Source organism: Chaetura pelagica, unplaced genomic scaffold (assembly GCF_000747805.2).
Source record: "Chaetura pelagica isolate M959 unplaced genomic scaffold, ChaPel_1.0 scaffold198, whole genome shotgun sequence".
Lineage (NCBI taxonomy): Eukaryota > Metazoa > Chordata > Aves > Apodiformes > Apodidae > Chaetura > Chaetura pelagica.
The window spans coordinates 411,209-427,235 of NW_009954317.1; the positions used below are offsets into that span (position 1 = coordinate 411,209).

At 45.7% G+C, this 16,027-nt stretch overlaps 1 protein-coding gene across 1 annotated transcript in view; it reads right to left on the minus strand.

Annotated features, from left to right (window-relative positions):
• Positions 1-11,251: 11,251 nt before the first annotated feature.
• The window catches only part of NECAP1 (NECAP endocytosis associated 1), an 8,304-nt gene continuing 3,528 nt past the window's right edge, over positions 11,252-16,027 (minus strand). The window contains exons 3-9 of the mRNA XM_010004151.1: positions 15,063-15,163; positions 14,807-14,911; positions 14,324-14,405; positions 13,814-13,922; positions 13,545-13,731; positions 11,421-11,514; positions 11,252-11,300 (exon numbers count right to left, since the gene is read on the minus strand). Coding sequence (XP_010002453.1) covers positions 11,252-11,300; positions 11,421-11,514; positions 13,545-13,731; positions 13,814-13,922; positions 14,324-14,405; positions 14,807-14,911; positions 15,063-15,163 — 727 coding nt within the window. The remainder of the gene's footprint in view (positions 11,301-11,420; positions 11,515-13,544; positions 13,732-13,813; positions 13,923-14,323; positions 14,406-14,806; positions 14,912-15,062; positions 15,164-16,027) is intronic.

Genomic DNA, 16,027 nt, shown 5'->3' on the forward strand with positions numbered 1-16,027 from the left:
TTAATCACAGTGTGATAACGATCCCTTGTCCTTAGTTTTGCTACGTAAAAGGTGAGCCTTTTGATTCCTGGTTCCAGAGGAAGACACCAGTAAGTTACTGAGCCTTTATCACCTGCTTAATCAATCTCTGTCTGTCAAAGAAGGCTGTGCTGAACACTGGAAGCATTGGCAATAACCAGAGAATTCCTGGGAGCTCAGAAATGCTCTGAACAGTTTCTTAGCTCAAGAAATCAGCCCTGCCACTATGGAAACTTCTGAGAGAGAAAAGAAAAATGAGAACCTAACAACTGAAAAGGAAGTTGCGCTCCTTCCCCACATTTGATTCTCAGCAGATAGATTTCTTAAGTGTTTTTTTTTTCCCTTGTCACCCTTCTGTTTTTACTCTCTCTCCTTCCCTTATCTTCATGTTCGTCTGTTAGCAATCCTGCCATTGCACTTAGGTTTTCATGGGCTATCATGGATCAGTTTAACCTGCAGCACAGCCCAATACAAAATACATTCTGCTCTCGCCTGTCTTGTGTGGTTGAGTTGCCTTTGCTACATCAACTATTGCATGCTATGTCTCATCTTGGGAAGTCAGTCCCAGTTGGCAGCTAGTACAAAAACAAATCTCAAAAAAGGAACTATTAAAGTGAGACTGGGGAGTTGCAGCCTTAGGCAGAGGAACAGAAATAATAAAAAATTTTATATATCCATGGCGAAACAGAGAAAGATGAAGCCAAGTTCAGGGAAAACAACAAGCAAAGTGGAATTAAAACATTGTGTTGATGGTTTGAGAGGTTATTGGGAAGAAGACACACAGACACCTCTCTATCACAACCTGATTTACAGAGTGTGGAAGTTCAGAGCAGTGCTTGCTTCAGGGAGCCAGAGGCTCCATTTTTGAGACTAAAGGGCTGTTTTCTACTTTTTGCCTCAACACTATAATTTGTCTCTCTTTTCAGCTTTCTGGTAAAGGATTCTGATACTAACTTGGGGAAAATGTCAGATTACTATTTAGTGTGATTTCAAGCTGAGGCAGATGTTGAAAGGACACAATAAAAGGAAATGGCTACTGAGATACATGCTGAGTCAGGAAGGCTTGTGAGAAGAAATGCCTATGAGTCACGATGTCCTGAAGAAAAAGGGTGAGAAGCAGATAGAACTGAAGAACCAGAGAATGGTTTGCATAGGAAGGGATCTTCAAAGATCATCTAGTCCAACCTCACTGCCATGGCAGGGACATCTCCCATAAGATCAGGTTGCTCAAAGCTCCATCCAACCTGGCCTTGAACACTTCTTGGCCAGGGGAGGAGGGCATCCACAACTCCTCTGGGCAACCTGTTCCAGTGTCTCATCACCCTCGTTGTAAAGAATTTATTTCTAATCTAGATCTAGCTGCTTTTCTTTTTTCCCTTGTCCTGTCATCACAGGTGCTGGTAAAAAGTCTCTTTCCATCTTTCTTATAAGCCCCCTTTGAGTATTAAAAACCCACAATAAGGTCTAGATGGAGGAAGGAGAAAGCTTTGTTTGTTTATTTTGTTGAGCTGCAATTTACTCAAGGTAGATCAGAATAACATGACAGGAGGACACCCACGGAGCTAACATGGAGGGTACATAGGGCAGGGCTGGAGGGGAGATTGGATGATGCAAGGAAGAACACACATCAGACAACAGAAAAGACAAAAGCAAGGTGGGAATAGAGTGGACATATGAATACACATTGTGGAGAATTGCACCTAAACAGAATAGGGCACAAGTAGCTGGGTCTCTTTACCAAGGAGTCTCCTCGTTTCTCACAAGCACTGTGCTGGCTTCTCTTCCCTTTCTGTGTTGGGTGCAAAGAGGGTGACACTTGTACAAGAAGAGTAACTGCAGGACAGAAGCCTGGTCCCTTGAGAACATGCATGCTGCCTGCTTTTCTTTCCAACATCCTTCTAGGGCTTTTCTTTGTCTTGTGGCTTGACCCTTAATTATTTACTGAAACCTAGTTATGCTTTCATATTCCATGCTGAGATTTCAGTCAGAGTAATCTTCCACTTGCTTCCCCCTACCAACCAAGCCACAACAGACTCACAGTCTCATGGGGAACAGACTTACTTCCTGGCAAGGTTTCGGACTTTCCAACGTAGAAAAATGGGAAATACAATCAGCAGACAGAAAAGGAAGTCACAGTGTAGTTTCATCAGCTTTGTGCTATTGAAACGCTTTTCCAAACACAGCTGAGGTAATTAAAAATGCCAATTTAGGATCTAGCTGTGATTTTATTAGAATAAACTAGGTTGCCCCCAAACATGAGGACATACCTCAATTCTTCCTTCTCAGCCAAGAGAGTTGTTGCTTGCTGTCAAAATTCAACCCTGAGCTGTACTTCCATAGGATACACTGTTGGTAATTCAGTACTGTAATAGCGAGGTGATATTCTTCTTTGTGCTTTGAATTTCATATGCACTGGTGGCATGTAAATGGGTGGGAGATGGAGAAAACTGGGCCCAGCAGTTAGTTGTTGGGCTGAGAATAGAAAAAAAGAAAATCTTCCTTAAAAATACCCCAAAACTCATCCTTGTGTTTCCACTGCTGTTCTTCAGTTCCTCCCTTCCCCCTAAACCTGTGTTCTGCCCATCCCATTCAATATACTCTTGTCCTCCCACACCACCCATGTTTTCCCACAGGCATCTTCCATCTCATCTCCACTCAGCACTGCCACGTACCTCCCACACGTCTTACAAGTCCCAGCTCCTTCCTAGGAAGTTTGAGTATCTGCAAGCCTTTTGACTCACAGCTAGTTTGACCCAACTTGGCAAGCAGGTCCACATAACAGTAGAAGATAGCACCACTGCACGTGCCTTATTACTTATTTTGAAAACCAAACTGAACCAGTTGAGTTAAAATCAAATTCATAATGACAGAGAAGGACTTGAATCCTAAGGTTATGACCCCACACATTCCAAAACAAGTCCCTTTTTGGAGTTGAGCATATTTGTGATGGCAGCTGCAAGCAAGGGAGACACTTCTTAGAAGCCAATCAGAATGGAAAGGGACAGCTGAGGAAATTCAATCATCAAAGGTGGCATGGAGGTTACACAGGTACATGACGTTGGCAGCCCAAAGCCAATACCTAGCACCTCTTTAGAAGAGCTGGCAAAAGGCAAAAGGAAGCTGACTTGGCTAACATGTCAAGCCAAAGGGATTATCAGTATGCATTCTTCAACAAGCTGACTTTGCATTCAAATGAAGAAAATTTAAATTACCATTACCAAATTAAACATAAAACCACAATAAAGAAAGGTTAAAAAGAGTCTGAAAAACAAGTAGCAAAAGCCACCACAACTAGTAATAAATCTTTCCTATAGATAATACCTTTTCACAAGCTTTGAGGACAACTGAAGAGCAGAGTATAAAAGAAGCAGTCAGAGAGAAAAAGGACATTGAAACAAAGCTAATAAATTAGTTGTGACAGTGGAAGGAACCAGAGACATTCTCAAAAAGTACCTATTTTGGGGGGAACTAAACAAAAGGACCTGTGGAAAATAAAAGTGATTGTGCAAAAGGTATGGAATTAGCAGGTCTGGACAAGATAGTCCCAGGGAATCCCAAAAAACTCAGGGAGGAAACAGTTGTTAACAGCAGTAGGTGGCCTCTTGCCTTACACTGCTTTTTCTTACTGAAATTGCAAGACGGCAAGGAACATACCAAAGACGGAGGAGGGGAGAAGCCTAGAGAGATTCAGTAAGCAAAAGATTTGACATCAGTAGTGGCCAAGTTAATAGAAATTATAACAAACAAATAATATTAATGGACACGCCTATAAGTATTATGTACTTTGTGAAGAGTCAGTAAAACCCTTGTGCTGAAATCCTGCATCTGGTAGTTCTTAGAAGGAGTCAATAATCACGTGCATGAGAATAATCCAGCTGCTCCTGAGAAAACACTTCTAAGTGGGCAGGGAGGAGATAAGAAGGCAGACTTTTTCATGACAAACAGACAAGAAAGGTGAGAGAAATGGTATATAATAGGACCCTAGCTGCCCACTGACAGGACAGTCCTGCCATCACCTGTTCTTAAGGCACCTCTAGTTAGCACAATCCTCCAGCTCACTCAGATGAAGGCAGCCTAAACCCAGTCCTGGATTTTTTTTCCCCTGCACCTGGGTGAGGAGAGCATCAGAAGGAAACGTACACCAGCCTCTTGGTCTTCCCTCTCCACATTACCTTGCTTCTCTCCTGGGGATCTTGCTTGATCTCGAGCTGTTTCCCTCCACACCTGCTTCATGCACATGCAGTAGTCCTCTCACAGGAAGGTTCCAGGGACAGCTGCACTGCCTATAGGCTGTCCCACCAGGTGGCCCTGGAACAGCAGCACAAACCTACCAGGCCCTGCAGCCTCAGGGCTGGCACCCAAGCTCCCTCACTGCTTCTAGCCTAAGGGTAGGTTTATCATGAAGACTGTAAACGACTGTGCTGAAGCCTGCCCTGCACCCTACAGCCAAGAAGGTCCTGAGAGCACTTGGAGCCTCAGCACCCACTGCACACCATGCTTTTGCAAGCAGGGCAAGCGAAACCACCTGTCTCCAGAGCAGCATCCTAGGCATCCTGTTGGGATGGGACAAGGCAAAAGCCATCTGGGGACAACCACAGGAAGTTGAATTGAACCCAGGGAGTACAGTCACCTCAGCCTGACAGTCCCTGGCACCTCAACACTGAAATACCTGGGGGAGTTTTAATGCCAGGCAGTGAGGGCTCTAGCTTTGGGGTTCAACTGCACACAGGAGCCTCCTCACAGCATCGATGCCAACACAATCAGATGGGGAAGGACACCTTTGGTTCCTCTCCAGGTGCCTACATCAGCCCCTTTTACCACACGAGGGCATTGAGGCCAGCATTGGCACAGTGAAGTGAGGAATTTCAAAAAAGACATGCAGCAGTTCCGCTCCTACGGGCCAAACTTTAAACACACGTACACACAAATATATGCACTGGTAGACCACAAGACTGGAACATCTCTGTTCCAAACCTTATGTTACACTGCACATGAGGCCACTGAAGCACAGAGGTCATTAGGATAGCAGACCTGTCTGCATTTGGAAGCACCAGTTCCATTACTGCCTAACTGTCCAAGAGGGAGAACTAAAAAATAAAAAAAAAAATAAAAAAAGGGGAAAAAAAAAATCTTTAAACCATGCTTCTGTAACCTTGACCAGGGATCAGTTTTAAATAATTTTAGGAAAGCATTTGAATGACAAGTTATTATACTGGTGGACATGAAGGCAGAGCTGCTGAGGGAAGTGTTCAATAAAAGCTAACAGAAACTCTGCTCTGGCCAAAGCCGTAGAGGTCTGTTTTAAACCAGAAGCAAAGTATTTTTTCTGTCATCTTATGGTGGGAAAACAAAAAAAAAAAAAAAAAAAAAAAAAGGGAAAAAAAAAAATCTTTAAACCATGCTTCTGTAACCTTGATCAGGGATCAGTTTTAAATAATTTTAGGAAAGCATTTGAATGACAAGTTATTATACTGGTGGACATGAAGGCAGAGCTGCTGAGGGAAGTGTTCAATAAAAGCTAACAGAAACTCTGCTCTGGCCAAAGCTGTAGAGGTCTGTTTTAAACCAGAAGCAAAGTATTTTTTCTGTCATCTTATGGTTGCCTACCTCCTTTGTGCCATAGTCAACACATCCTTTCCCTTCCTCTCCCTATCAGGTGCTCCTGGTGACACCTCCAGAAGCCGCAGTCCAGCTTTGCAGCCGGTTCCAAGCCCAGGTCCAGCCCTTCGCCCACATCCCAGCCCAGGCACAGATCTCCAACTGCAGGCAGTCAGCAGCTCTTGCCGAGGGATGGCAGCTGCCATGTCTCTCCAGAGAGCACCTTACCGCTGCCAGCAGGTCCCAGGTGATGCCTGCCTGCATCGCCCGCTGGGGCCCAGCTGGACCCTGGAGATGGAGCCGGAGCCCAGGGATTGCCAGGAGCCCCACAACGAGGGGATGCAGCAGCAGATGGCAGCGGATGATCACGGGTCAGGCAGGATTTACAAGCCCTGGTGTCACCAGCGCAGCCAGGCTTGAAGGCAGGGGGAGGCAGGGGAGCCTCACAGCCCTTGACAAACCTTAAGCACAGGGCTCAAGGCAAAGGCTGCAAGTCACAGGAAGTCCCCTCCTCCTAGGAATGCCTCTTCAGACTGCTTCAGCAGGTAAAAAACTGGTCTCCTAAGCAAGCCAGCTGCCTCTGCCCCAACACGCAGGAGTCACCATCCTAAAAATGCCTGGGAAAGAAAAGGGAAAGCAGGCCATTGCAAGTTACCTGGCTGGTCTGCCCCAAACCCAAGTGATGTCAGAAGTTCATGACAGGCTTCCAGCAGTGACAGCTAGAAAATGTGGCTCTGGTTGGGAGCCACTACATGCTGCTGCTGACTCATCTTCCCATGCTCAGAGAGCTTCAACAAATGTTTGTCAGAGCCTCTAGATCCTCTAGATGAGGACACACAGCTACAACTAATGACAGCTGGCAAAACTGAGCTATGACACTAGGGAACTACATCCTGCAATGCACTCTACCTGTTACCAGGGACAAATATATTAATTTGGAAGAAAATGACTTAAAATGGTCTCTGAACTACAAATCTATCATTCACATAATGTAATGACCACTCAGTGGTTTGCCTAGACCTTGAGGCATTACAATGCTTGTTAATTACATAGGACCCAGTGCTCTCTTTTTATGCATTAACAGCCCATTTGGGCACCTTCCTAGAGCTATGTAGGTTTCTGCTAATTTAACAGGGTGAGTTCAGGTTCAGATTCTGTTCCCTCATCACCAAAGCACAGGAAGACTTCAGGGTTTTTTGGTTTCTTGTTTTTATTTTTATTTCCTCTGGTGGACATATCTTCCTCTTCATTTCTTTGGGAGTCTACACACAGCACCAAGGCTTTGTTGAAGCTAGCAAGTTTGGGCCTGCGATCCACACTGTGTGGCTGAAGTAGGTCCAGGTACTGCATGACTGTGAGACTGGAATTTTATATCACAGAACGTAGAACAGAATTAGTGGAGGGAGGGGGAAGAAATGCTTACATCCCGCCTCAACTACAGCTCTCAGAGAAGAAACTACAACCAGTAACAAGACAAAACTGTGATCTTTGCTTTGGCACTTGTTTCTTATGTCTTCATACATGCTACAGTCTCTCCTCCATTTGGCATGAACTTTTCTCCCCCTTTGACCATTGTCCCTCTCACACTGATAACAGCCTATCCTGCTGCCTGAGGAAATCAGCTGATCCACTATGTAGAATATATTAAACGTTCAGGAGATATTGCTCAGTTTGATCTGCTGATCCACATTAAAGGCCTGGCCTTAATCCTTTACCTAAAGAACACTACTGTCCACAACATTTGAGACCTACAGCCTCTGGCAGCCTGCATACTGGCTTCTGCTATATTAGAAGAAACCACTGGCAATGGGAAGTGCAGGAAGAGACAGAAGAATTCAGCCAGTGCAGTCATAGGCCAAGTAATTTCACAAGTAACTTACCATCACAGCCAACTTGTCCCACTGGGGACAGAAAGATTGCTCTTGATTGTTATCAGGGAGAAGCAGGAGAGGATTTACACAAGACACATCAACCTGTTGCATTCTAGCAGGCCTCACTGTGAGGAAATGCACAGAGACCTGGAAGATCACCAGAGAGGACTAAGCCCTCCTTCATTAATTGAGTCCCAATCCTCTATGATTCTTGATGCACAAACAGGACTATAAACCAGCAGCCCCTTAGGAACACTTCACCTGAAAATCCTCCTACTCTGAAGAAATAACTTCTTAGACTATTCAACCCTTTTTTACTGCAAGTGCCTATGGGAAGTCAGAGAAGCTTCACCATAGCTCATGGACAAGACCCTTCACTTTCTGTCTGACCAGGACGTATGCAACATATTCACCCTATCACCAAAACAAGAGAACAGCTTTGCTCCTAGATCCAAAGAAAGGTAAATATTTACTTTTTTTTTTGCCACTACAGTTGCTAGAGTATTTGACAATGAGACCAGTATTTACTATTGTCATTCAAACAGCTGACTTTAAAGGTTAAGACTTCATATCTTTATCCGGGCCATAAGACTTCCACTGTACTTTCAACACAACTGTATGTAGAGCTTTGCTGTCCGGCAGAGTGTGCAAGTGTGGCTGTGCAAGAAGAGATGGCTGTGAGCAGGTCTGAGAGAACATCAGGTCCCTGAGCATATTCTCCATCTTCCAGGGGACTGGCTGCCTGGACTTGGGTCCAGCTGAAATAATATAGATGTCTGGCTTTGAGAAACCTCAGCAAGGCTTGTCTGCCAGCTTATCTCAGCTAGGTTCTCATCCTTGATCCCTGTCTGAGCTAGTACAGCCATGCCCATGCCTCGCCATGTACCCTGCTGATCTAAATTACCATACTGACATGCTCTGATCGTCCTGCTTAGATACTGCAGGACTGTTTCTTTACTGGCAATGCCACTGCCTGGGCCAGCCTTGCTGTGACTCGGCTTCCAACCCGCTCTCTCTTCCGCACCACCCTGCCCTTGCCTGAAAAGAGGCCCAACTCAGCTCACTTTGCTCACTTCTTCAGCCAGCAGAGACTGCTTCCCATGTACAAGCATGGAAAGAACAACTTCTGAAAACATCTGCAGGGTGTCTAAACCTCTAATGTCCAAAATGTTAAATCGCAGGGCAACTAAGTTTTCTCACTTGCTAGTTTTATCCAAATTCTTATTGAGCACCACACACACACCTAACAGTCAGGCCTGTTTGCATGTTGCTTTGGTTGGGTTTTTTTTACTCTATTTGGAACAGCCATAGGTATTTTTCCTGTCTTCTTCCATGCTTCTACTTCTTCACACAGACAGAACCTGAACCTAGTCATTCCTAAAGTTCCTCTTGTCCAGTCCACAGGCCATAATGCCCTTGCAGAAGGGTAAGTAGGCTAGTAGGATCTTCCTAGAGACATAAAGACCTTCAGTCTGCAGAGCTTGCAAAGCAACAACAATTTGACAACTTAGAAGACTCATGACATTCTTTTCCCCAATATTACTTGTTTAATTACCATTCGCACCAGTACATCTTACGGTTTATATACATAGATCTTTAATTTTTGTTTTTTCAGCCTTTCAAATACATAATATAGTATCTCCAGAATACTAAGACAATACAGAAGAGGCTCCTAGTTAGTTAATTGGTGCCATGAACTTTCTTGGTTTGGGGAACCGATACATAGTTGAAATGACAGGACCTCACAACAACTTGAGCAACAAAAAGAAAAAAAAAGTCCATGAATTTGCTAGCAAATTATAGCCACCCACAAGTTCAGAGATGGCTGGGAGTTTAAATACAATGAGAGTGCAGAAGTGACTATGAAGGCATGGGAGGGATGGCAGGGGGAACACCAAGAGAGCCAGGGGAACAGGCTTAAATGACTACTTAAAAACAGCAGTCTGGTCCCCACTTCCACAAGCGGAACTGCTGCAGCTTTAGAGCTACTTTCAATATTTTTGCTTTGCAGAGGGATGGTCTAAGTGAAACTTTGTCTTCAGAATTCCCTCCGTGCAGCAAGAAGACTAAAAGAGACCTCTGTGAGTACAAGGTGCATACAGCTAACTACTCTTTTAAAAGCCTCACCAGGAAGTCTTTGCCCAAAGGGAAAACTTACTTGCACAGGTGTGCTAGCAGAGCATATTCCAGTCACAAAAGCATTGCTGCTGGTTGAATGTTCAAAACAGGAAGCAACCTTCCAGTGAAGTACCAAAAGTTCTAGTAACTGGGTACAGCTGTAAAAGAGTCAATGAGACCACGTTTCCAGCTGGCATTCTGACTGATAAAGCTAGCACAGAGGGTAGCTAGTGGTGTGAGGTTTCCAGTCTGCTCCCGGGCTCTGCCCAGAGTAATCAGCAGACTTAAACCCCAGATTCCATTCATAGCTGTGGAAAACAGAGTAGTGTCTAGATCAAACAGCTTTAGGAAACTCTCTCAAAGAGAACAGCAGAGAGTGAGTGCCTTCTACCTCTTTCTAACCCCCTAAACCACACAGGAAATAGAGGTGGTTTGGATTTAAAATTAAAAAAAAATAAAAAAAATCCGAGTTACAGTAAGCAGCTCACAGTCCTAGAAAGTTAGCCTCAGAAGCCACAAGAAGGACCACTGGTGGGAGAATTTTGCTGCCACAGTTCTCAAGACTGGGCCTACCATACAGTTCTTGCCCAATTAAGTGCGAGATGAAGAGGGGAAGGACGTTGTCCCCTCACCCGAGAAGGATCTACCACCCCCACAGTTCTTTCTGTGGCAGGAGTATGCAATACTTGTAACACATTGCCAAGTTACAACACAAGGCCAGGGCTCAGGATAATGATGCAGGAACACAAAATGCTGAGTGGTGGGATCACCTGGTTGTCATCTAGTGCAAGTAGCTACCAAATATATATATTTTTTAAAGCTATTTCCAGTTAAAACAGCTCAGTGACAATGGGGCTTTTGGATGGAGTGGGAGGGAGAAAGGAGTGAAAATGAAATTCCTCCAGTGAACCTGCAAGGCAAACAAAAGGAGTCTCATGATGGGGTGCCCACCTAGAGCTACAGCACAATGGCAGTAGGTCTACTCATGGACTTGCATGACTCCTTCCAGAGGAGTACAGGAACATCCAGCACTATCAGGAATTGCACCAAAGAGAGGAAGAGTAGTACGTGCATGGGGAGTTTCACTCCTCACCACAGACATAACCAAAGAGGGTTTTGTGCTGAGGCAAGGCCTGTCTCCTTACAGCTTCCATTTACAAGCTGTAGCCAAATGCGGCTGCCCTCAACACTGCAGGCCAAGCTGCAGACTTGAATCACTACTGAAAACAGCCACAAAAAGCAACAGTCTAACCAGAGAAAATTTAAAGGACAAGAGATCCAGAGGCACCTACCCAGCCTCCTCCTGTACCCACCTTCTTCAGGATTCTTGCTTTCCCTGTATAGAAAGATGGGGAAAAAGAGCTAGAATGTACCATGTAATGGCCAAGTGGGTGGAAGAGATGAGAATACTTCTCTCTCCTCCTTGCCCACCTTGTGAGGAGTCAGTATGTTCTCTTTAGGTTCAATGGTTTCACTGGAACAAAAATAGTAAGTTTTGACTGAAGTGAAGATCTGGTTTAAAAAGGAAGGATTGTCCAAATTTGTTTTTGATTGAAGTCTAGAGAGTTTCATGCCCCCTCTGATCCCATTTGGTGCCTCTAGAGCCTCTTGGTCATCAGTTTGTCCCATTCCACTGCTTTGACCATTCAGAACTGGACCCAGTTGGACTGCTGAGGAGCCTGATTGGGAATAGCACTGAAATAAAGAAAGGACAATGAAAGGAGCAGATCAAGCAAGACTTCTTAGCTTACGGCTCTTTTGGTGCCTGCAAGCATGCTGCACTGCTTATGTGCAGTTCCCTTCACCACAGTTTACCTGGATGCAGTGCTGAAATCTCCCCAGAGGTCTGTGGTAGCTGGTGGTGGTGCCTTGGACACAGAAGCAGGAGCATCTAAGTCTAACAGAATGTCTAAGGTAGAAGGAAAAAAAAAAAAACCACCAACAAACAAACCAACAAACCAAAAACAAGCTCATCAACCACAAAACCCCACAAGCATTTTAATTGTCACCTTACACAAGCTGCTGGATGAAGGGACAAAGAATGATGAAAGGACTCCAGCTCGACCTCCAGAAAAAGTTAAGACTTTTTAAGGATTTTGTTATAACAGCAGCTCCTTTTGTTTAATGTGCACCAAGCCTCCAGCTCCTACTACAGGGGTACACAGTCTTCAAGAACTATTCAGTCTATACCTAGCATACCAACCAGCAGATCTGTGACATTACCTCTCTCGGTAGAATTAAGGCTCAAACTGAAGCAATCATAACAGTTGCTAAGCAGACATCACTTTAACAGTATAAATCATGCACTGTTCAGTCTATTCAGATCAAGCCCTATTCAGAAGCTTGTAGCTTCTTCTCACTCTGATCTGTGTGCAGCACTGCTGAAGTCTCTGCCTTCACAAAATATCATCAGCTCTCCAGACACCTCTGTATGGTCACACTAAAAGTGTGTTCAGCATCCAGAAGAATGCAGCAACCTTTCTGTTACGGAATCACAGAATGGTTTGAGTTGGAAAGGACCTTAAAGATCATCTAGTCCAACTCTCCTGCCAGGGGCAGGGCTATCTTTCACTAGATTAGGTTGCTCAAAGCTTCATCCAATCTGGCGTTGAATGCTTCTTGTGATGGGGCATCTGCTACTTCTCTGGAAAACCTCTTCCAGTGCTTAATCACCCTCACTGTAAAAATTTTATTTCTTATATCAAATGTAAATCTACCATATTTCAGCTTAAAACCATTCTCCTTTTCCTATCCACTACAGGCCCTGGTAAAAAAGAGGTCTCCCTGGAGCCTCCTCCTCTCCAGGCTGAAGAACCCCAACAGTGTCAGCCTGTCTTCATAGCAGAGGTGCTCCAGCTCTCTGATCATCTTTGCGACCCTCCTCTGGACCTGCTGTAATAGCTCCATGTCTGTCTTGCGCTGAGGACCAGAGCTGCACACAGCACTCCAGGTGAGTCTGCACCAGAGCAGAGTGCAGGGAGAGAATCACCTCCCTCAAACTGCTGGCCATGCTTCTTTTGGTGCAGCCCGGGATACAGCGGGCTATACGTTGCTGGCTCATATCCAATTTTTAATCCACCAGTATCTTTGTCTGCAGAGCTGCTCTCAAACCATTCATCTCCCAGTCTCTACTGGTGACCGCCCTACCGCAGATGCAGGACCTTGAACTTGGCCTTGTTGAACATCATATATATATATACACACACACATAGAATCATAAAATCACTTAGGTTTGAAAAGACCTTTAAGATCATCAAGTGCAGCCATTAAACCTAGTCTACCAAGCCCAGCACTAGGCCATATCCCAAAGCACCACATCTAGACAACTTTTAAACACAACCAGGGATGGTGACTCAACCACTTCCCTAGGCAGCACGTTCCAATGCCTGACGTATGAAGTTCAACAAACATTTTTATGTATTATATGCACATTAACCCACTATACCCACAATCCTACTATACTTTGCAACTCTTTCTGCTGCTGCTCACACTGAAGTGTCCTGTCTCTCCTTTCAAAGCCACTCAAGCAGTGCTTTTCCTCCATCTGCAACAACAACCCCAAGTCTACCTGTATTCTGCAGAACGTATCTGTGCAGTTCTGGGTATCATTAAACAGCTCTGACAGTCACCCTAAAACACATGCCATTTCAGAAAAATCCAGCGTTTAAATTTCACACCCACCTGCCCTCATATCATTTTGAGCAACTTGCTTTGTTCTTCCTTTTGCAAGGACAGGAGCTACAAGGTTGTCCTGGCTGCAAGAAGAACAAGCAACTACGATTAAACAGGCATGGAGATCCTCAGGTCAAGGAGACCAAAGCCCTCGGGACACATCATGTCTCACAGGTCACTAGATTGAACACTGGCTCCCTGAAGCAGCCCTCAGTCCTCTCTATGCACCTACTAGTGTCTGACAAACTGCTCTATGCTGATGTTTACCTGCATTGCTCATGTTACTGGATTTCAGCACAGGTGGTGGTGTGACGTGGTTGGCAATGGGAGTGGAAGAAGGGGGAGGTATAGGAGGGACTGCAATTTTGCCTCCTGGTGGGGGTGGCAGCAGGCTTAGGCCCCCTGATCCAGATGCACGGGGCTTGGCTGCTCCTCCTTTCTTTGTTGTCATATTCTGTGTAACAAGAAAGGACAAGTGAGGAATAGTCTCTGTTAGCTTATCCAAAGAAAGAAGCAGAGTAAAATGGGTTGCTTACCCCAATGTTCAGTTTGATGGTCTGTCCTTCTTTAAACCCTAAGTCTAATTTGGGACGTGTGTCAGCTTCCTGTGACTCCTTGGAGATCTCAGTCTCCTGCTTCACCCACCTAAAATAAAGAGAGGAAGACTTATATAAGACCCTGTGGGAAAGGGGAACAGGGTTTCAGAAAAATGCATGGGTCCTTCCCTCGTTCTGCCAAAGAACTACCTTTTGCCTTGAAAAAACAGATACCTCCCTATTCCCAGGGTAGTACAGGTAAAAGATGGGACCACTATGAACCCAAAAGACTAACACCTATAGCATCACCAGACTTAAGACTTACACATCTGACCCTGAAGGACTCTCAGCTTGCATGACAGTTGGCAACACACTCAAATATCCCTGATTGGAGCCAAAGCAGGGCTTCATGACCATCCCAAGGAAGCCTGCACTAAATGAAGATGCACCACCACCTGCCATGTTCTACAGGTCAGAGGAAAAACAGCATTTCACAAAAATACAACTCACTTGAAGTGATCCTGCAAAGAGACGTTGAAGTCAAAGGCATCACCACGATCCGTGAAGCCAATGCCTATAAAAGCACTTCGTCCTAGCAAGGAGAGAGGAGTCGTCACTGGAGTTGCCCTGCAAATGGGCCCTTGTGTTCATTCGCTCCAAAATTCATCTGCTTCTCCTAAATCGCTCTGTCCTACCTCCCTCTTGCACATTTGCAGCTGGCCACCAGCAGCTCACAAAAATTCATTGTTCCTAGCTTTTAGGCTGCATCCTTCTGCCCATGTGGCACCCTCAGAAACTGAATGTTCCTTCCCTGACCCTGGACTCTGTGCACTGTAGAGAACCCTCTTCCATTAACCTTGCCTTCCCGTCCCTCCCAGCACACTACCCAGCCTTTCCAGCACTCCCAACACCATTTCAATCCACCCGGGGTACACCCAGTTCCACCAGGTTAAGTCTTCTGGCACTTGGCACATACATGACCTCTCAACTCACCAGTCCCATCCTGAATTCGAATGACAAAATAGCGGCTGGAATCTGCCACAGTCTCTACTGCAATGCCAGGGTATTGATCTATCGGAGCCTGGGCAAAGAGTTCTCCTGCAGACAAAGAATTGATTATTAAGAAGAGCAACCTCTTGTTGAAGTGTGGCCAGTGCTGCCAGGCACAGCTGTGAGCAGGCTTAGAAGCACAGGCTCACCAGCAGCAATCACAGTCAGAGTCTGGTCAGAGCCACAGCCCTTCCCGTACCTGAAACCTTATCCTCCAGTTTGATGTATGCAGTTTTGCCTTTGGAGGTGACACGAAGCCGCCCTGTCCAGTCTGGATGGTCCAGTTTCCAGTCAGATGCCCTGAAAAGAAAAGCAGCCGTTCACTGACCACACATCGATCCCTTCACTTCTGCCTAACCATTTCAGCAAAAGTCTCTGCTCCCCAGTCTTCAACATCTGCAGCTGCCTTATTCCACTTCTCCCTCCAAACAATATATGACAGCTCCTCTCTGTTGCTGCCTGCCAACACAGAGACCTCTTTTCTCAGGGTAAAGGGAGACAGATACAGTCCAGAGATCATCAGCTCTGTCTTTACCTTTATAAGCTTGCTGAAAAGGGGAAACCAAAACCCAGTTGTAAGAGTAAACCCAAAAGCAACTAATAAGTGACTTGTGAGCATCAGGAAGACCCCAAAAAATAATTAATAGCATGCTGAAAAGCCACTCCATTATTCTACCCTGTTGATGTAAAATAATACCAAGTACCTCTGAACGTGGAGCCAGCAAGCTTACACAAGGTAAAACATCACACACACAGCCATCTTGACTAGCCCATCAAACTCTTTGCTACAGACCGTCGTGAAGGGAAAAAAAAAAATTAAAAAATAAAAAGGAAAACCAGCCAGCTCAGCCCAGGAGCAGCACACACAGCGGCAACAACCGACACCCGTCAGTGCTGCAGAGCACAGGCCTGTTTTTCCTGGAGGACCGTGGGCACAGCTTACAAAGGCACACCCCAGGGGTGTCAGATGAAGCGAGGGCAGGCACCTCTGACTCCCGGTCCCGCCGCCTCCCCTGCAGGAGCCCGGCGAGCTCCTTCCTCCCCCGCAGCACCAGCCCGGCGGCCGCGCACCGCAGCGCCGAGGGCACAGACAGCTCGCCAGGTGCCCCCCGCTCCTGCACAAGCAGCGCTGCCCCGGCTCCTCCCCAGCCCCGAGCGGGGCTG